This window comes from Setaria viridis, chromosome 7 (genome assembly GCF_005286985.2).
Source record: "Setaria viridis chromosome 7, Setaria_viridis_v4.0, whole genome shotgun sequence".
NCBI lineage: Eukaryota > Viridiplantae > Streptophyta > Magnoliopsida > Poales > Poaceae > Setaria > Setaria viridis.
The window spans coordinates 22,076,838-22,097,024 of record NC_048269.2 but is presented as its reverse complement, the minus strand read 5'-3'; the positions used below and the strand labels follow the sequence as shown (position 1 = coordinate 22,097,024).

The window sequence follows — 20,187 nt, the reverse complement described above, 5'->3', positions numbered from 1 at the left end:
TTTGATAATGCCAACCGGTACTAAGGGTTTCCAGGACGATCGCAATCAGACCCGTACTAAAAAGCCTAATGCATATCGTTATATGTTCACGATATATGGTAGATGTACGGTGCTTTATTTAGTAATGCACATGATTTCATGAGTTTTCGTGAAGTGGACGCACATTATTGATCATTTGATAAATATATCTACTGTAATATCTAAATAAAACAGTCTGAATTTGAATAAAAGAATAAGATAATTATAAATGTCTAAAAAACCTTTTCTGCTTCAGTTGACCTCTCCAGGAGTCTGCACAACTGATAAATGAAACTATTCGTGGTGGACTTTGTTTAGTTTGCTTATGTGAAGCCAACTAAGGAGATGGGAAACAATGTTAGTTGTCAATGGTTGCAGATCACAAGTACATTCTATCAATGGTTGTACATCACAAGTACCCCCTGTCAACGAAAAAGGGTTAGACATACAACATTGGATGGAAAAGGTTAGTATATATAAGCCTCTACTTCCTTCAAGGTTTCAAGCATAATATTGAGAACTAATCACCAAAGATACAAATGCCTGAATGGGAAGCCACCTACATTTACACGCATTTCAGAGCCCCAAATCAGCTCCGGGACCCAAGCCTCATATGTATGTATCCCCTGTTATTTAATGTGAGCAACTCCCACCTTGGTTGATATTTCTTTGAGAGTTCTTCTTGATTTTCCTACAAAGCACTTTGCACATACTGATGTGAGATTACTTCTTGATTTTCCTACTGATTGGTAGATGGGTTGCCCATCTCTGGAAAACAATTTGCTGCTGGAATGGATTTTAGGGAATCAAGATGATTGCCTAAATGCTGGTAGCTCCATTGTGTCTTGAGAACAAGGACAGAAAAACAACCTGCTATGTGAGTGCCCATAAGTTGCATATGTTAACTAAAGCAGAAGTATTAATAATATTCACATGCCACTACCTAAAACTCCTAGAATTAGACTGCAAGAATCAGATGACTCAGTCTACGACATCATCTCATATTACATTCTATCTATGTCTGGTATGATCTAATTACCATTGGAATCACTAAAAAAACAAGTGACCAACCATCTGTCAAGCAATTTCACAATACTAATAATGGAGAACGGGAGAATAAATGATGGACTATGTTGCCAACCAAGCAAATCCACTAATCATTATCTTCCTCTATGTAATCAAACCACCAGATCCGCCTCAATAAGGATGCATAAAAATGGATTGTCATGGAGATGTGCAGAAGAGGTTACTGTTTTCGTAGGGGCGAGCTTGGCGGCGGCGCGGCCAGCACAGAAGTAGCCAGAGGCGTCCGTCTACCAGCGAGTCGGCGTGGAGGGGAGACCGTGGGGGGCGTGGAGAGAAGGCCGAGAAGGGGGCACTGGTGCGGAGGGGCAACCGGGCAAGGGGTGCGCCGGCGGTGGGTGCCCGGAGAGGCACGGTTGGGCGGCAGATGGAGGAGGAGTGGTCCGGCCATATCAATTGGGTGCCCGGAGGCAGCTCGGTTGGGTGGTGCACGGAGGCGGCTCGGTTGCACGGTGCACGAAGGTGGCGCAAATGGAGTCACTGGGCTCCTCCACCGCGGATCCGACGTGGCAGCGCACGGAGGCGACGCGGATGGAGTCCCCCGGCGGAGGAGAGCGAGGAGGAGGGCGGGTGGCGGCAGCGGTGCCGAACGAGTGAGGAGAGGAGCAGGGCTGTAACAACTCTGCCTTAATTAGGTGTACTTAAACCTAAACAACTTGTTAGTCGCTAAGCAAAAGAGGTAAATGTCCTTTTTGACCATAAAAAGCTCTTTTTGAAGTTAAATTTAAAACTTGAGTTTTTATATATAAACTTAAATCTTTTGCCCAAATAAGAGTTGTAAAACTTTTAATTTCAAACAACTTTTGTTAAAGACACTTTGGCTAATTCGGAGAGGGAGAAGGTCAAAAACAAGAATCAAAATAGGAGTATTATAAGACCCTGCAAACAACCTAAGTCCTGGAATTCAAGTTTTTCTTCAACTTTGCAACCTGTTATCTCACAATTTCCTATCTAACCTTAAGTCAGACCTTTAATAAAAGTTGTAGTCCCTTGAGTGTGTTCCGACTTTGTTACGCTGACCCAGGTCTAAATCGTAACCGAACCTGCTCAAAATTTTTGGTCAAAATTGGGTAAATAGTCAACTCAGCCCTCTAGGCGTTCCAGCTCTAAATCTGGGAAACCGTCCAGAGTGCGCCTCTTGGCGAAGGTGTTCCTCCAAATCCTTTCAAAATCTGAGCAAATACTTTTAATAAAGTTGAACTACAACCACATTACTACAAGTTTGCTTAAGGGGTTTTCGAATGTTTAGTTTGAAAATCGTGAGGAGTGGGCCCCAAAGTCGATAGTGTGCGCTACCCGACCTTGCCTCAATGCCAGCGCGCCTGGGCATGTTCGCCCGCGCGTCGCCCACCGCGTGGCCACCATCCACCGGCAGCTCGCCGGCGCCCTATCCCTAGCGGGGGAGCGATAGGACGGGAGCCTCAACGCCTAACCGGCGCCCACGACAAGACGGGGCGAGCGTCGTGCTGGTCAATCGCCGGCCGAGCACATCCTTCGCCCCTGCCGCGCATCCACGCCCGCCAACCGGAGCTTTGCCCGCTTGCTGGAAAAGCCACCACACCGCCATCGTCCCACGCCTTTGCCCGCTCGCCCAATCAGCACCCGCGTCTTCCTTCCCCTCGCACGCCACACCACCGCCTGACACCGGCCGAGCCGCCGCCCCCAATCCGGCGCTTGACGCGACCAGACACACGCTCGACCTCGCCAATCCTCCCGCCCGGCAAAATCGCGCTTGTCTGATGCTATCTTCCTTGCCCCATGCTCGGAGGATCTTGTCCCCGGAACTCCGCTTCTCCGGCCAATGGAGGCGCCGACCAATCGCCACCGCGACAGAGCACTTCCTTCTTCCTCGATCTTATCCTCTCATCCGCTCGAGCTCGTTTCTTTCCTCCGAGCACTTCCGCGCATCTAAAAAAGGTACCAAAGCCTCTTACCAGAGTCCCCTTTGCCATCACCGCCTTTGCCGCAATACATGCTCTGTTCTTCTCCACCGCACTCGCCGCCACCTGAGCTCTCGGTGGAGCTCCCCTTTCCGCCCGACCCCGTGCTTGGCCAACACCACCAACCGCTTCACCATCCTCTCACACAGTTCTAGAGATTGCTTGTTATCCACGAGATAAAACTTAGCTAGGTTTGGATATAAACATGTGCAAACATTGGAGGAACGCCGATTTAGAAAGGTAGTTTGAAAATGAACTAAGTTTGAATTTTGACTGAACTTTGACTCAAATTTTTAACACCTTCCACTCCAAATCAGTGAAAGCTCAAATAACAAAAGTGGTTTGATTTGAAAAGTTCTACCACTTTTATATTGGTAAAAAGTTAAGTTGTTATATAAAATTTTGAATTTAACAACTACCCCAAAAGAGCTTTTTAAGGTATTTTTGGACACTTAGTGGATTTGAAATGTTTCCAAAAGTTGGGATTTGGACTTTGGAATGTTTTTCTACTTTTCAAACCTAGTTTGCTGGTTTTATACACTTAATTTCTTATTTGACCTAGTTAGACTTTATTTTGCCCCTTTTGTGGGTTTTAAGTGTTAAGTGCATTTGAATTTCAAACATTGTCGGTCTTTTATGCGGCAAGGTCCTAGAGCTTAAGTGTGGTTTGAACTCTTAATTACTCTAATTTACCTTTTGAAAGTTTCACTAAAACTAGGGATATTACAATATCGGCCCCTTTTTGTTGTGCTTGCAGACGCCTCATCGTCGTCGCCACGGATTACTCACTGCCATCCCATCGCTTTGGCTATCATCCTGGGCTCGATGGTCTACTATGCGGAGTTGGTTTTGGGAGCCTTTGGAGAAAGCCTGGTCGGGCATTCACCGTGGCCGACAACAGTTGCGTCTTTGGACATAGCTCACCTCGCTGGGGGCATTGTAGCGGGGAGGTGAGAGGGAGAGGAGGGCGGCGGGACGCTCGGGAGACGGGAGGAGAGAGGAGGCTAGGTTGCGTCGGGTCGAGCGCTGCAATTTTAGGAAAAGCGGAGGGCCTTTTTGCAAAAGGAAAAAGTCCAAATCACTACCCTCGACTACCAGGAAAGTCCACATAACCCCCCAGGTTGTCCAACGTGACAACATAAATAAAGGCGCAGAAAATCCCCTCCACATCGGCCCTGCCCAAGTTCTTCTCCGTTCTTGGGCGCCTCTGTCTGGGAGCCGCGCGTCTCGTCGCCGCCCACTGCGCCGTCGGTGTCCACAGCGCCGGATCCATCCATAGCCACCGGAGACCATGCCTCCCTTGCCCCTTACGCCATGGCCATGGCATCTACCATCACGGAGTGCTGCCGACGGGTCGCCGCCGGCGAGGGGTCCGGCCACAGCTGCATCTCTCCCAAGGGCCACACCATCACAGGGTCGAATTGAGTTGTAAATTGAATGTGGTATAAAATTTCTTGTGTCAATTGGAGCCTAATTATTTTTCCAATTTGAGAATATGATATTGTAATTGTGTCAGTCTCTTGATGTCAATTCAGTTTGGCAAAACTATTTGGATTTCAGTATTATCAGTTCAGAACAACAACCTTGTCAATTCAGTTTGGCAAAACTTGTGTTCTTGCATCATTGAGTTGGCATACATAGTTTCTTAATAGTTTATAGCCATTGTTCATCACAGCTATTGTTCAGGTGGCAAGAGAATTCACATATATCCAATTATTCAGGTGGCGCCAAAGAACATTGTGGTGGGCTGGTGCCCAGGTGCCGGATCGTGATCATCGTGTACGCCAGCAGCAGGCAGATGGTCTCGATGCCCTACTTGCCGCGGTTCACGTAGTCGCCCAGGAACAGGTAGTTGGCCGTCGGCGGCAGGCCGCTATACTCGAGCAGCCGCAGCAGGTCCGAGAACTTCCTGTGGATGTCCCCTGCATGCAGAGCCACAGACGCACGCCTGATCAGCAAACTGCTTGCATCGCCAGTGTAGGACAGAGAAACTAAACAGAGGAGAGTGCTCTGCTAGCTGACCGCAGACGTTGATGGGGGCCTCGAGCTTGACCACTCCTCCCTGCACTTGCCAACGAACTTGAGGAGGTGAGCACCGGCGAGCTCCTCAGGGACGTCGCCGCGCTGCTGCTGTTGCTGCGTGATTGCTGGCGGCGGCGGCTGCTGCCGACGCTCGACACAACCCTGGAGCACCGGGTGGTGAGGAGGGCGGAGGCGACGAGAGAACGATGGATGAACGAAGAAGACTGCTGACGTGGATTCATTAATCAGCCTATGTGGCATTAAACCGCCCGCCACATGAGCAAAACTGGTTTCGATCAGGTGTATTGTGCATTTGGTTTTGGAAATCGTAGGAGTTAAACGTTTTTATAGTTTAGGAGGTTATTTAAACTTTACTTATAGTTCAAGATAGTAATTTGAATTTTTTCTTAGCAACATGACCAGACGGGACGGTCACTGATCGCCGAGCGTCCCATGAAGTGCGGGGAGGAGGACAAACCGGGGTGGCTTTTAATCAAACTGAAGCTGATCCTCTTTGCAGTTTTTCCGTAGCGCCGTGTACATGATGATTTTTTTTTGACAAATGTAGTGCGAGTTTCCATTAATACAGTAGAAAAAAATACAAGACTATATCCTGAGAGACCATAGGTAGGAAAAGAAACGAAAAGAAAGGAAAAAACAGCTGAACTCGCATGGTTGGATTGGGACGTCCCTCGACTCAAAAATCGTTAAACCTAACCGGTTGGATTGGGACATCAACGCGGTCGCACCACTTCACTCAAACAGCGGCAGCAGAGCATACTACAACGCCGAGCCGAAGTCTTTATCGTGGTACTCGGCATCTCACGCTCATGTAGTCGTCGAACCTCCAGACGTGACTCTACGTCGATAGGGAATCGAGAGAAACAGACCGCACTGCACTGAGAAGGTCACCGCCATGCGGGATCCTTCGCCGTAGTGTCGCTGCAACATCGTACTCCACCGATAGAGTAATATCACCAGATCTGGATCTCTTGCAGGCTGCCTCGCAGTCACCACCATGAAAATATAATGCATGGGGCCTCGCCACCTCCATCGTTGGACTCCACCTCACTTTCGTCGCCTCGAAGAAACACCACGCGTGGAGGCCTCGCCACAGTACTCCATGTCATGAATCCGTTTTTTTATTGCCGTCAGAATGGTGAGTAATGTTATCCTGCTACCAAGATCTTCATCAAGCAGCCAAACCGCCGCCCGCAAGTCGACTTCACCTTTATTATCAATACCGCGTGTTCGTTGCATCGGCCAATTGATAATCGATTGACTGGACAATGCTTCGGGTAGGTATTGTTTGCGAGTTCTACGTGCTAATTGGTAAGATTTTATTGAGTTGCCTAGCTTTTGATTCGATTATTTCTAAAATTTTCAGCACCATCATATCAATTTTTTTTAGGGCAGCACCATCATATCATTTAGAAAGGCCTGCGTGATTGTGCCGATGAACTCCCCCATCGTTTCGGAAAGGAGCAAGGAATATGGGCCGAGCTGCCCTGGAAGGAACATTTGTTTGGGCATTCATCACGAGGCCAAATTTTGTTTGTACGCTCTCTTCAGACACGCCGTTCCTCGCATTTCCTCTCAGAAAAGAAAAACTAACATTTCAAAAGGAAGATTGAAAAAAAGTTGCAGTTTGCAACGTCTGTAAAACAAAATTCACCAACATCACGGACTCACGGTAAAACACAGAACTACATCGACAGAGCCTGAACTCGTGGTAATTTGTGAGAAACCCAAATGATATACTGAGATGATCATTGTTTGTCAGATATTTATTTATGAGATGTTCTGAGATGATTATCGATTTATATATGCTTACTTCTAAGAGATATTTTTGTGAACATCATGTCTTTTGGCATGCTTTTGCATTTGAGCGATGGCATGGAAGGAAATAACTTCAAAAATCTACTCCATGCACAGAAGGGTAAAAAGGTCTTTACCCTCCCACTTGACAGCACGTAACATTGAAATGACGCCGTGAAATGGCAGACAAGCCATATGAGAGTTAGGGCCTATTTGGATGACGCCGCAAATTGCCGTATTGATGATGCGAAACTGAGCCCTTGTAACAAGTTCAACCCAACTCCCAACTTTGGCACTATGTAAAAAGAAGATTCCCCATGACATCAAACTTGCGGTATATGCATGGAGTACTAAATGTAGACGAAATTAAAAACTAATTGCACAGTTTTGTTGTACTTTGCGAGACGAATCTTTTGAGTCTAATTAGTCAATGTTTGAACAATAATTCACAAATACAAACGAAACGCTAACAGTGTGCTACAGTGTTGTAACAGTATTTTAGCACCTCCAAACTTTAGCAACTAAACAAGGCCTGAACTGCATCGCTTTGGCAAGATGTGACTCGACCGTAACTCCAGCAACCAAACTTGTGGCGAGCTGCGGTTAGGCTGCTCGGAGTTTCAGAAGATTTCATTCTCTTTCATAAGAAACGCACAAAATTAATTAATTAATTATATATAAAGATATATTTTAAAAATGGGGTAACATCATGGAGAGGTATGGGCCGAACAGTGAGAGGCCGCCATTGTTATTTCTGTATCAAAATGAATGTGCGGTAGGGTGGTGCTTGGTGCGCTGCTCCCTAACTTGTATACTCTTGAGGCATGGCGTTGGGTACTTGATATAGCTGTGAGGCTTATAGAGGCGATCGAAACTGTACTGGAAACAACGACCTGGCCACGCGCAGCCGCCACAGGGCACTCACCGTCCACACTCCGTCAACCAAAGAAAAGGGCGCGGCCGCGTGGAGGGATCTCGGCAGGCATCTCGTTTCTCGTCGGCGCCGGACGGTGGGACCGGAATGGGGCTAGTCACTACTCACGAAATCTAGCGGGACCTCCGGAGCTGTGCTGGAACAGGGAATAGCGATACCGTGTCGATCTCTCCGCTACATGCATGGACCCAACACAAATTCACTTCTCCCATGCATGCCGCCGCTGCCGGCTGATTATTTTTGGTTTGTTGCATTGGCTCGATCTGAAGCCCATCTCTGTTCAAGGATATAAGGCAGGGTTTGGTTCCGATTGCTTATTTTTAGCACCCGTCACATTGAATATTTTGATACTAATTAGGAGTATTAAACGTAGACTATTTACAAAATCTATTACATAAATGGAGGCTAAACGGCGAGACAAATCTATTAAGCCTAATTAGTCCATGATTTGACAATATGTTGCTACAGTAAACATTTGCTGATGATGGATTAATTAGGCTTAATAGATTCGCCTCGCCGTTTAGCCTCCACTTATGTAATAGGTTTTGTAAATAGTCTACGTTTAATACTTCTAATTAGTATCAAATATTCGAGATGACACGTGCCAGTAACCCAACGCCCCCGTAGGCGCGGCATCGCCCTGCCGATCCGTTCGAAGAAGGATCCCATTATTCCAAGCTGGCCGGGATGGCAGTATATATCGATCGGGTAAGAATCGATTACGAGCTCATCCTCACCACCGGCCGGCGACGCCGTCGTCGCTTCGTCTTGAAAAGCCTGCAGCCCCCGGGCGAGACGCGACTAGGCGAGCTCTCCAAATCAGCTAGTAGCTAGCAGGTTTGGAGTCGATCGAGAGCATGTGGAGGCTGAAGGTGGCGGAGGGCGGCGGCCCGTGGCTGTGGTCGACGAACAACTTCGCCGGCCGGCAGGTGTGGGAGTTCGACCCCGACCATGGCACGGCGGAGGAGAGGGCTCAGGTGGAGGAGGCACGACGGGGGTTCGCCGACCACCGATTCGAGCTGAGGGATTCCGCCGATCATCTCATGCGCCTTCAGGTAACGTATACTACTGCACTACTCTGCATATATACTACATACTTGATGAAACATGCAAAAAGATTACACAATAAGTAACATTACACGTACACAAATTTCGTATATGGCTAGAAAAATTGACAGACGTACGTATATGTAATTTCGTAGTCGATTGAAGAGGAGGAAAACAAAAGGAAGGTGACAAATTTTAGCTTCACTAATATACACACCCTAAAGAGCAACTCCAGCAGATTCTCTAAACAGCCGTCTACTCCAAATTTAGAGGGATAAATTTAAAAAAATGCACCTACTCGGGAGGTCTCCAAATTCCTCCTCCACCCTCCATTCCTAGGGTCTTTAGGAAACCCTCTATCCATAGGGGCGATTGCTGGAGCTGGAGACATTTTATAGCCCAAATAAATAGAGAGAACCCCATTTGATATTTAGGGACTTTGATTCGAGGGTTATTACTTGCTCTTGGCGCATGCGCATATATGAGCTAAGTGGCATCTTGGTAGTACTGGGTCACTCTCCTAGTCCTAGTTTATTTTTGTTCCATTTTTTTATGCTTTCAAATTATTTTGTTTGTATGAGTTTAGTATCAATCCACCTAGAGAAAGTAAAACTTATATCCTTATATGAGAAAATTCCTTATTTGCCATTGGAATTTATATCGCTTTCTTATTTCCCATCGAAAAAGTTTGACTTCCTTATTTGCCATCGACTTAAAATTTATTCCCTATACGATATCAACAGTGTTAAGTTGGATATGAAAAGACGCTTTTACCCTCATGACATAGGGACACATCCATTATAAAATTTGTATCCAACTAGTTTTGCATTCTTCATATCAGCTCAATGTTTCTTAAAGATGTGTTGATCCCATGCATATGCAGCTGGTTAAATGTTACTAACCCTATATCATAAGGGTAAAACTATCTTTTCGTGTCAACTTAACTACGTTGATGACAAATAGGGAATGAAATTTTGAGCTAATGACAAATAAGGAAGACAAACTTTTTCAATGGCAAATAAGAGATTTTCTCTCCCTAGTAAGCATCCTACTTGAAGAGTAAATTGATTCTTGATAGCTTGTTCCATATGACTTCATTTCTCATCATGTTTGTACTACACATGTGTCTAAGAGGATGAGGTGGTGATAAATCAGTATATTTGATTTTTTAACACCAAACCTTTTTCAATTCAAACAAAAAATAGGAGCGAGATGATCCCACCGCTCCTTGACCAAACACCATTTGCCACTAGTCGATTTCATTTTCCTACACATTTCCCATAAGAAAAAAAAAACTGTTGCTGCTCACGTTGGACTAACGGCGCTGACTGCTGCCGTCACCCGTGGTTCCTCACGCTGACGGCGCAGCTCCAACCGGCCGTCCGGCACCCGGCGCGCCCGCCGCCATGGCTCCTACGGCCGCACTCGCCCGCCCCAACGCCGGTGGTTGCTTCCGCTGCCGAGCGCTCGTGCTCCGGCCAAGCGCTCTCCCACACAATGCCGCGGCTCCTCCCGCTGCCCTCATCCTCCTGGCTACGCCAACCCAAATCCGCCAGCCTCCGGCCACCTGCTTCCGTGCCAGCCCCTCGGTCCCCACTCCCCAACCTCCCTGCTCTTCAACCGGCTGGTCTCCTCAGGGGAAGCCCCAGTCTCACCACGCCACCGTTTTGCATCGCCAAACGGTAGTGTTTGTTCTACTACCAGATGGGAAACTCAGTCCCGCGCCAAGCTAGGCAAGTTCAGTTATAGGGGTCATTGCGATGCTAGTCCTGCTAGCTCCATGATTGTCAGTGCATTTTTCATACTCATTACTGAATTAGATATATATAATATAATAAGTACTTTCCAGTGATTGAGGATTGAGCAAACAAGTCCAGCAGAATCCTATTTGTATTTCCTCACATGTCGTGACCATGTATCGTGTAGCTTTACTGTAAAATGTAAATTAATTAGGTGGTTATTTCTGCCATGATTTTGTAGCTCCCTTACCACTGCAACGCGTGGGGTGCTTGCTGTCGATATAGTTTATCTGTGTGTCAGTGTTCTCAGTAAATTCCCAGTGTCAACTCTTCTCAATTCACTCTGAGCTGCATGTACAACAAGTTGTTTATATTTTGTTCTCCTGTTCATACTGCAGTTCGCAAAAGCAAATCCTCTTAAGCTTGATCTTTCAGCTACCAAGCTGGAAGAGGAAGAAGATGTTACAGAGGAAGCTGTATCAACCTCTTTGAGAAGGGCAATCAGCCGCTTGTCTACACTTCAGGCACATGATGGGCACTGGCCTGGCGATTATGGTGGTCCTATGTTTCTTATTCCAGGCTTGGTATTTATATACTATGTAAAAAAACTTATGTTCCGGATATCTTGGTCTCTAGAAATTATGTTAACTATTGTATTTTACTTCCCTTTACTCAGATTATAACATTATATGTCACTGAAGCAATGAGCGCAGTTTTGTCATCAGAACATCAGAAGGAGATCCGTCGGTATCTCTACAATCATCAGGTGAGGATTCAATTGCTAAAATTGACAAGAAGCCTGCAATCTGGGCAAAGAATTTCATATTTGTGAATGTAATTTTAGAATGAAGATGGAGGCTGGGGATTGCACATTGAGGGCCCAAGCACCATGTTTGGCTCAGTCTTGAACTATGTTAGTTTAAGATTGCTTGGAGAGAGTCCCAGTGGTGGAGATGGAGCTATGGAGAAAGGTCGAAATTGGATCTTAGGCCATGGAGGAGCAACACTTACAACATCATGGGGGAAGTTTTGGCTCTCAGTAGGGTTCAACCATCTTCGTTATTCAATTTGCTTAGTTTCACAGCTTTAAAAGAATTCCTTCTCATGATTCACGCACTCATTTAAGGTACTTGGTGTATTTCACTGGTCTGGCAACAACCCGGTGCCACCTGAAGTATGGCTGCTGCCATATTGCTTGCCATTTCACCCAGGTTCTGCTCTATTTCTCGAGGCATATATTTTCCTTCCAAAATGCCATATATTTACAGTGATATATTATATGGCTAAAATGGTAAAACTGCCAAGTATACATTTTTTTTCTCGATCACGCGGGAGAGTTGTGTATCTTTATGTTAAAGCATGGTTGTAGTTCTGTTTCTGGGGTACACATATTTGACATGCAAGTAGTATGTTTTAGGCAGCTAAATCTAGAGAAACAGTGCTACTAGAAGTTGCGAACATCATCACATATAGTTGGCATTTCAACATTATCGTTCTCCACAAACAAGGTTTCATAGTATCTTTACCAGAAACTATGCAAACATCTGTCCAACGCCAGTGATGTCATATTGTAAAATTCTTCACCTTTTTGTATGTCCTTTTCTTAGATAAATGGAGCTTTATTTCACTAAAATAAGGTCCAAGCCTTTGCATTGAGTTTGCATGCAACCACTTGTATGTATGTCAATCAAATATCCATCAATAAAATCATTTTTGTAGAACCATACCATTACCCCTTCATCTGTACCCTAGAATCTGTGCCATCTAACTTTCTAAAGTTTGACCATTTATACTTTTAAATCAATCTAGATTGGTTACATGAGAATTATAGTACTAGATTTGACTTTAGAATCATTTCAAAACAGTATGAATCCGTTAGTTTATATTAGTATAGTTAAATAAACTATTCTATACCTGTGTTGTGGCTACACCCACTCAATAAGTCAATATTACAACGTTGGCAAAAAATTATTGACACTCACTATGAATAACTTTACTAAACATGATTGGGTATGTCCAAATTTTCACTTTAGTTAATTGCAGGGGTGGTGGGTGTGGAATACTATTTTATGATCAGGTGTAAAATAGTACTAGTGCTAATATAATTACATGTCATAAAGTAGTGGTCAAAGATAGGTCTCGAAGAACAGAAAAAAAATATTAGTGTCGAGTGAAATATAATTGACAGAGTATTAAGTGGCTACTTGTAGATTGCAAAGCAATCCCTTGCTAATAGGCTATTACACTTTACAACATTATGTAGGTCGATTATGGAGTCATTGCCGACTGGTGCATTTGCCCATGAGTTACATTTATGGAAAGAGGTTTGTTGGCCCAATTACCCAAGTTGTGTTGGACTTAAGGAAGGAACTCTTTAGAGATGCCTACGATGAGATTAATTGGGACAAAGTTCGTAATCAGTGTGCTAAGGTTTGTTAACTTATACTTACCTTATGCATTTTCTATTTTATGAATATAGTAATTTGATTATATCCTCAGTTTTGGACACCAAAATCCACTCTTCATTAGAAGCTTGAGTTGATTGGAGATATCAGATGATCCCTGTGGGAGGGGAAGGGACATATGTTTAGAAATTTCTGCAGTGCATTTGCTTGAGACACGACAATGGTTTCCATTTCAGTTCGCCTCTTGCATCTTCCCCAAACATGCACCCTGACTGTATGCTTTTATCCATCACCACCCACATATGTAAAAGAGGTGGGAATTCAAACACTATTAGTGAAGGAGATGTAATTGACAGTTTCTCAACTGACACCCGCACCACACTGAGTCACTGACAACAAACTAGAAAGGATGCCAAAGAGCGAGGGAAGGCAAACCTGAAAGGATGGCAGGTTTTTCCTCAGGTTCACTAATAGGTTTTCCTAAACCGATTCTGTTGAAATTTCTGAAGATATCGAGATTATGAATCTTCTGTTAAAATCCAGGATTTATGAGTCAAAACTTTTGAAATGGAGCTAAAATCTTAGAAACTTGTGATGTATCTCATTAGGCCAATGGGGGCCTTACTCCTGGTTAATTGAGAATATAATAAGTTATTGACTGATAGTTCGACTGATTTGGATGTGTAACACGGTTGGTATGCGGCTTTCATACAGAACAGTGCGTGTTAAATTCCTTTTGTTCATAGCTATTACTAATTATCAAGTGATGTTATTTAAAAGAATTTTATTGTCCCTGAAGCTTATATAGCTTTTCCTATTTATTTTGCTTTCTGTGCGATCTATTTGGCATCTTGATTGTTCTTTCACAAGGACCTAATTCTAAGACATGTTTCATTATGCGGGCATATCGTAAGCATTCAACCTTCTAGAACTAGACCTAAGGCCTGTGTCCCCTTTAAAAAAGAGAGATCAATCATTCCTTACTTTACTGCAAGAAAGAACACATCTAGGATTAGCTTTGGTGTAAAACAAGCTTGATTAAAAAATCTGTTTTGCAGGAAGATCTTTACTGTCCACACTCATTCGTTCAGGATATCTTATGGGCCGCTCTCCATAAGTTTGTTGAACCAGTTATGTTGGATTGGCCTGGGAGCAAATTGAGGAAGAAAGCTTTGGATATAGTCATGCAGCACATTCATTATGGAGATGAGAACACTAGATACATTTGCATTGGCTCTGTAAACAAGGTGAAATGAGAACTTTGATTGCTTGTTGAGCTTGATATTTACAACATTATGAGTCTTCTTTTGTCCTTATTGTGCTGCAAGAATCAAGAACTTCATCACACTAGAAGGCTATATTCTTGCAACTTTGTTTAGCCATGATTATATAGCTTCACGCCATGCCCATTTCAACTTTCATCTCTTACTGCCTTTGTTTATCATTGTTTGTGGTAATGATGCCTCCTCGCGCATACCATCCTCCTCCTTATTGCCAAATTACCTGCATTTAAACCATTTGTAAGAACTAAACATATTTCCACAATATGCAGCTTTCTTTTGCATTACAATCGCCAGCTGCAAGTTCAGTGTTTCTTGACTCCTGCTGCCAGTGTATGTGCCATGATTAAATCTTGTGAGCTGTATCATTTTATTGGTAAAATTTGTATACTACTATGCTATGAGGAGTTCCCAGCAACACACTGTACATGAAATTTTCAGTTCTTTGCAACAAAATATAATCATGCAAAACAAGAGATTATTTAGATCATTGATTAAACTTCATATTGGGGAATTTATTTTCTTCTCAAATGTATACGAATTAAGCAACCATGAAGTGTCAACAAAATCAGAATCCTTCTATTAATGCCTTAATGTCTGAGTTGAATTCCTCAGTCATGTTGGACTATATTATGTTTCTGATATTCACTTTTGTCAACTTATTCCTTTCCCCATTTTATTCCTTTATGGGAGAAAGGTTCTATCCACATATTCAATGATGAGTGATTCATGTTCATAGGTTATGAAAATTTTCAATTGCTTATCTTCAACTTGTTCAACTGATCAGTGAAAAAGAAACTATACAGGTATTGAATATGCTTGCTTGCTGGATTGAAGATCCGAACTCAGAGGCATTCAAACTCCATATTCCACGAGTATATGATTACTTGTGGCTTGCTGAAGATGGCATGAAGATGCAGGTAAGTACTGCTTTTTTTCATGGCCCATTTCCTTTACTCCCCATTCTACTGACTACTGCAACAGCATACAGCACTAATACAAAATATTGCCTCTTAATGGCATTGGCACATTATCTCGAAATCTTCAATTGGCCCCCTATTTGTTCGCTGTTTATTAACTCCACAAAGTTGTCAGTGATGCAGAATTATGGAGATATGTGCAGGCACTAGTCCACCATTTTGCTTTGAGCATAAGAGAATCAACTTTGTCCATTGTAGGGTTACAATGGCAGCCAGCTATGGGACACAGCTTTCACTGTCCAAGCCATTCTGGCTGCTGACCTTATCGAAGAGTTTGGTCCCACACTAAAACTAGCACATGACTACATTAAGAATTCACAGGTACATGCTGTAAGCATAATTTCTGTCTATAGCAGATAACATTTGGTCAAATCAGTACTTATAAATGGCTGTTTGCTATGATAGTTTCTTGATGACTGCCCTGGAGATCTGAACTACTGGTACCGCCACATATCCAGAGGTGGGTGGCCCTTTTCTACAGTGGATCAAGGTTGGCCTGCATCAGATTGCACTGCAGAAGGATTAAAGGTGAATTAAGTCATCGACACTATCAACAAGAAAATTTTCTTAAAGAAAAATTTAATTTATTTCTTCTGAGATCAAGGAGTCTTTTTTTTTTCTATCAGCATCTTTAAACTCAGTGGCACAAATCGGAAAAAATTACAAATGTAACTTATTGTGGCATTTGAGTTCTGTTATTCTTGGCAGTATAGTTCATCATCATAACTTATATTGATTTTGTTTACCTCCAGACTTCTTTGTTATTATCAAAGATTTCTCCTGAAATTGCTGGCAAACCAGTGGAAACCAATAGACTTTATGATGCTGTCAATTGTTTGATGTCTTATATGGTACGCATCTTTGAACTTCTTTTCTTTGCCTGCTGCCACTGTTGCTAATGAATCAAGTTTCTATTATATGGTCAATGTAAAATTGTAAAAAGAAATTAATTAATTATGTAAATGCTCATCAGTCCTTGAACTAATGAGGTGGTAAGCTTTTCATAAAACATCAAAATACTCCCTCCATTCTTGAATGTTTGACGTAGAACTAACCAGTAAAACATATAAGAACGGAGGTAGTATAAGACATGCATGTTTCTATGGAAGTAAACTTGCCTAGTAACTTTTTTTCTCAAACATGCACATATCTCGTAACTTTGTGTTAACCTTGACAGAATGATGATGGTGGCTTTGCAACGTATGAACTCACAAGGTCCTATGCATGGCTGGAGGTGAGGTGTTGTTTTTAGAGAATCATCCTCTTTGTCTGTGCATGCACCATGCCTAAGAATGGCAGTACTGCAGGTTATTTTTTGTTGTGCTTTCAGTGGAACTGGGATTTTACCATTCGTTTTGCACTTTTGGAAGTAATTGTAATCCAGCGTGCCAAGTTAAATAGATGCCTACTATTCAATGTTAATTAAAAAAGATATTTCTTAATTATTCAATGTTGAATAAAATACATATTTGGTTGGCTCTTTGATTATGTGCTTGTTTTTATATGAAATGCACAGCAAAACTTATCCATGGTATCTTTCACATCAACATTCAAGCATTCTTCCTTGTTGCTTTTTTCTACAATGACATGCTTTACTAAATTTATTCAGCTTATTAATCCTTCCGAGACTTTTGAGGACATAATGATTGATTACCCGTAAGATGCGATAACCTTTTCATTTTCAGTTCTTTTGCTACTTTGTCATATGTAAGACAGACTGAAGACTGCAAAATTCAATGGCAGGCATGTTGAATGTACGTCGTCAGCGATTCAGGCCCTGGCATCTTTCAGAAAACTCTACCCTGGCCACCACAGAAAAAAGGTGGACAACTGCATTATCAAAGCTGCTAATTTCATCGAGAGTGCTCAAAGAAGTGATGGTTCCTGGTTAGTATTAGGACTGCATGCAAAATAATACCAATACTGCATGCATTTAGCTCTGCATAAGTTTGATAATTCTGTTTTCCAACAGGTATGGTTCATGGGCTGTTTGTTTCACCTACGGCACTTGGTTTGGAGTGAAGGGATTGACAGCTGCTGGTTGGACGTTCAGGAACAGTCCTGCAATCAGAAAGGCATGTGACTTTCTGTTGTCAAAACAGCTTCCTTGTGGTGGCTGGGGAGAAAGCTATTTGTCATCACAAAACCAGGTAAATACCTGTGATCTTGTTTACTATCAGTACCATGGACATACCTGTGATCTTGTTTACTATTGCAATGTGTTTATCTAATCAAATCTCCATAATTTATGAGTTATTATTAACATTTCCTGTAGTGTTATTTGGTTTCCTAATTTAGGACAGTGAAGATCAACTCAAGAGACGACGACAACAACAAAGGATTTTATTCCCAAGCATGTTGGGGTATAGTAGGTTAAAGATCAACTTTTTTCTCAAACATGCTGGACAGCTGCGTATCATTTCACTAGGAGGAAAACAGGCACAAAGGACCCACACAAAACGCACTCAATCGTGCACGTGCGCGCACCAGTCAATACATTCTGCGCACCACTACAGGCGCGATTAAAATAAAATAACTGCAGCCCACTCCAATTTCCACGTATGCGGCCTAAAGGAGCCTGCACGTGAGGGGGGGTGTTGGAGTATAAGTGAATTACCCACTTCTCCCCATCAGCTTAAGCTTTTGGATTGAATTGGTTGGTGCATGCAACTCAATAGAGCACGCAGTTTCAAAGAGAGACATTATTTATCTGATGAAGAGTTTACCTTCTTTCTTCCCCTATGTTCACCTTTAACAGCGCATGTAGCTAGTAGGTAAAGCAACGGTTTAGTCACGATTCTTAGATGCAGATAGCTTTCTTAGAGACTGTATAAGACCTTTGCTCTAACCATCTTTCAATCTGCACTTAATCAGGTTTACACTGATCTTGAAGGCAGGCGACCTCATTTAGTAAACACTAGTTGGGCCCTTTTGGCCCTAATTGATGCAGGACAGGTCTGTTTTGTACCTATGATTTAGCTTGTAAATTTTGGTATGCTCTTACAGTGTGTGCATTAACAATGGTACTTCATTTTCATTGTATAGGCTGAAAGAGATCCAGTTCCTCTACATAGAGCTGCAAAGGTTTTGATCAACTTACAATCAGAGGATGGTGGATTTCCTCAGCAAGTAAGTTATAATTGTTCCATGGAAAACAAATGTTAATGCTTCCTTTCACCATCTCATATTCTCCATAACTCTGCTCTAGAAGCCAAAGAATAAAATTGGACTGAATTCAAAATGAGCTTTTAGAGAAGTTCAATTTATTACAGGTAAAACTATACATTAGATGAATATTCTAGGCGCATGGTTGATAATTGAGAAAACAGCAAAGCCTATGACTGATTGGCTGGCATAGTATAGTTCTTTCCATATATGTAAACATCTCAGTTTTTCCTGTCAATCAGAGTAGACCCTTGGCTGCACCAAATTTCCCATCCAATCTAGCAGATCTTGTCATAATGCAGCAGTCAAACAACAGCCTAGCAAGTAGCAACTAGAGTGCTAAACAAGAAACATGTCATACAAGATGTATATAGTAGCTTAATCTTCATTTATATCAGTTGTTTTGTATACGATAGGGTTCCCTGTGCCATGCACATGACTGGGTTAGAACTGGAGACACAACTTCAGTTTTGTTTAGGCAATTGTACACATGCTAGAATTAGGAATACCACAGCAGACTTTGACACCACATACCAGGCACCATATTTCGTACTCCCTCCGTCCCAAATTATAAGTCGTTTTGACTTTTCTAGATTCATAGGTGTTTATATGCATCTAGACATACACTATATTTAGATGCATACAAACACCTATGGATCTAGAAAAGCTAAAACGACCTATAAATTCAAACGGAGGGAGTACATGATTTCGAATGATGTGTGTTAAGGCTTTTAGATGGCGGCTGGCTCGGCTCTTTAACTTGACTCAAATCTCGTTCCTTTACGCAAATAGTCGCTGTACATTCATTTATCGACCATCCTCATATATGTGATTATAACTTTAATACCGTGTACAACAGGAGATCTCGGGAGTGTTCAACAGAAATTGCATGATCAGTTACTCCCAGTTCAGGACCATCTTCCCTGTATGGGCCCTCGGAGAGTACCGTTGCCGGGTCCTGGCAAAAGCCAAGCACTAGCCGACATTTGTCTTGTTTACCTCGTTCTGGACAAAATAAACATTTCCTTCCTGAGCTACGTGTACAGTTGAAGAACAATATTAATGTAACTTTGGAGCAATATATCGATATGCAAGAAATGCAATAGTTTAACCTTTCCCCTATGATTTAATTCCGGATAGAAACAGTGTACGCCATCCACCTTCCGCCGCCGTGGCCTACAACTCCAACCCTCCCCTCCACTAACCTCTCTGGCTGCTCACCCCTGCTCCGCCCCGATCGCCATCGACTCCAAGCGGCTTGTGCGGTGTGAGCGATACACGAGCTGGCTCGGAGTGCACACGTGCTGAATTCGACGTGTGCATCCTGCAGGCCCAATGCTCTATCATGTGCAAATTGGCTTCACAGAGCCATGTCGTCACATAGCTATACAGTGAATAAAACATGGTTAAACATTATGAGAAAAGCGCAAAGCTGATTCCGCCTTCGCTTTCTGGCGCACAAGGTGAGGCAGCGAGCGGCGGGGGTGGGGTTCGCAAGACCACGTGATGGCGCTGCTGCTGCCTCCACGAGGACCGCGGTGATAGAGCGACCGTTTTTTTTTCTCTTTTTCAATTTTTTCTATTCAATTATCTTTTTCCATACCATTTTGTATTCAAGTAAATATTGTCTGCATATAAATTATGTGCATAAATTCTTTAACAACATTCTCGTAAAGTTATGGCAAACGTTATGCGTATAAGTTGTATATATTATGAAAGTTGTACTACAAAATTTATCACGTAAGTTGTTGTCAGA

The 20,187-nt window shown here is 43.0% G+C and overlaps 1 protein-coding gene across 13 annotated transcripts; it reads left to right on the top strand.

The window, feature by feature from the left end:
• Positions 1-8,519: 8,519 nt before the first annotated feature.
• LOC117862485 (cycloartenol synthase) lies at positions 8,520-19,553 on the top strand. 13 transcript variants are annotated; one of them, XR_011898804.1, is made up of 19 exons: positions 8,522-8,870; positions 11,000-11,185; positions 11,278-11,367; positions 11,446-11,640; positions 11,728-11,812; positions 12,865-13,031; positions 14,065-14,253; positions 15,093-15,206; positions 15,465-15,587; positions 15,672-15,794; positions 16,019-16,117; positions 16,444-16,500; positions 16,876-16,922; positions 17,010-17,153; positions 17,239-17,416; positions 17,565-17,629; positions 18,141-18,221; positions 18,312-18,395; positions 19,291-19,346. XR_011898804.1 is itself a non-coding variant. In XM_034745971.2 (18 exons), the coding sequence occupies exons 1-18, from the start codon at positions 8,673-8,675 to the stop codon at positions 19,408-19,410; spliced, it is 2,280 nt and encodes a 759-aa protein (XP_034601862.1). In that variant the 5' UTR covers positions 8,524-8,672; the 3' UTR covers positions 19,411-19,553. The 13 variants fall into 13 exon arrangements, 5 of the variants coding, with proteins under 5 accessions (XP_072151235.1, XP_072151233.1, XP_072151234.1 ...); XR_011898803.1 differs by having other exon boundaries at positions 17,565-17,638; XM_034745971.2 differs by lacking the exon at positions 17,565-17,629 and having other exon boundaries at positions 8,524-8,870; positions 19,291-19,553.
• The last annotated feature ends 634 nt before the right edge of the window (positions 19,554-20,187 follow it).

What these genes read in the sequence shown, in the direction of transcription:
- LOC117862485 (XM_034745971.2), top strand. Translation starts at nt 8,673, where the DNA reads ATGTGGAGGCTGAAGGTGGCGGAGGGCGGCGGCCCGTGGCTGTGGTCG. An exon ending in GGGGGAAGTTTTGGCTCTCA is followed by an intron (nt 11,641 to 11,727) that starts GTAGGGTTCAAC and finishes CACTCATTTAAG; the next exon opens with GTACTTGGTGTATTTCACTG. An exon ending in GACATAATGATTGATTACCC is followed by an intron (nt 16,923 to 17,009) that starts GTAAGATGCGAT and finishes ATTCAATGGCAG; the next exon opens with GCATGTTGAATGTACGTCGT.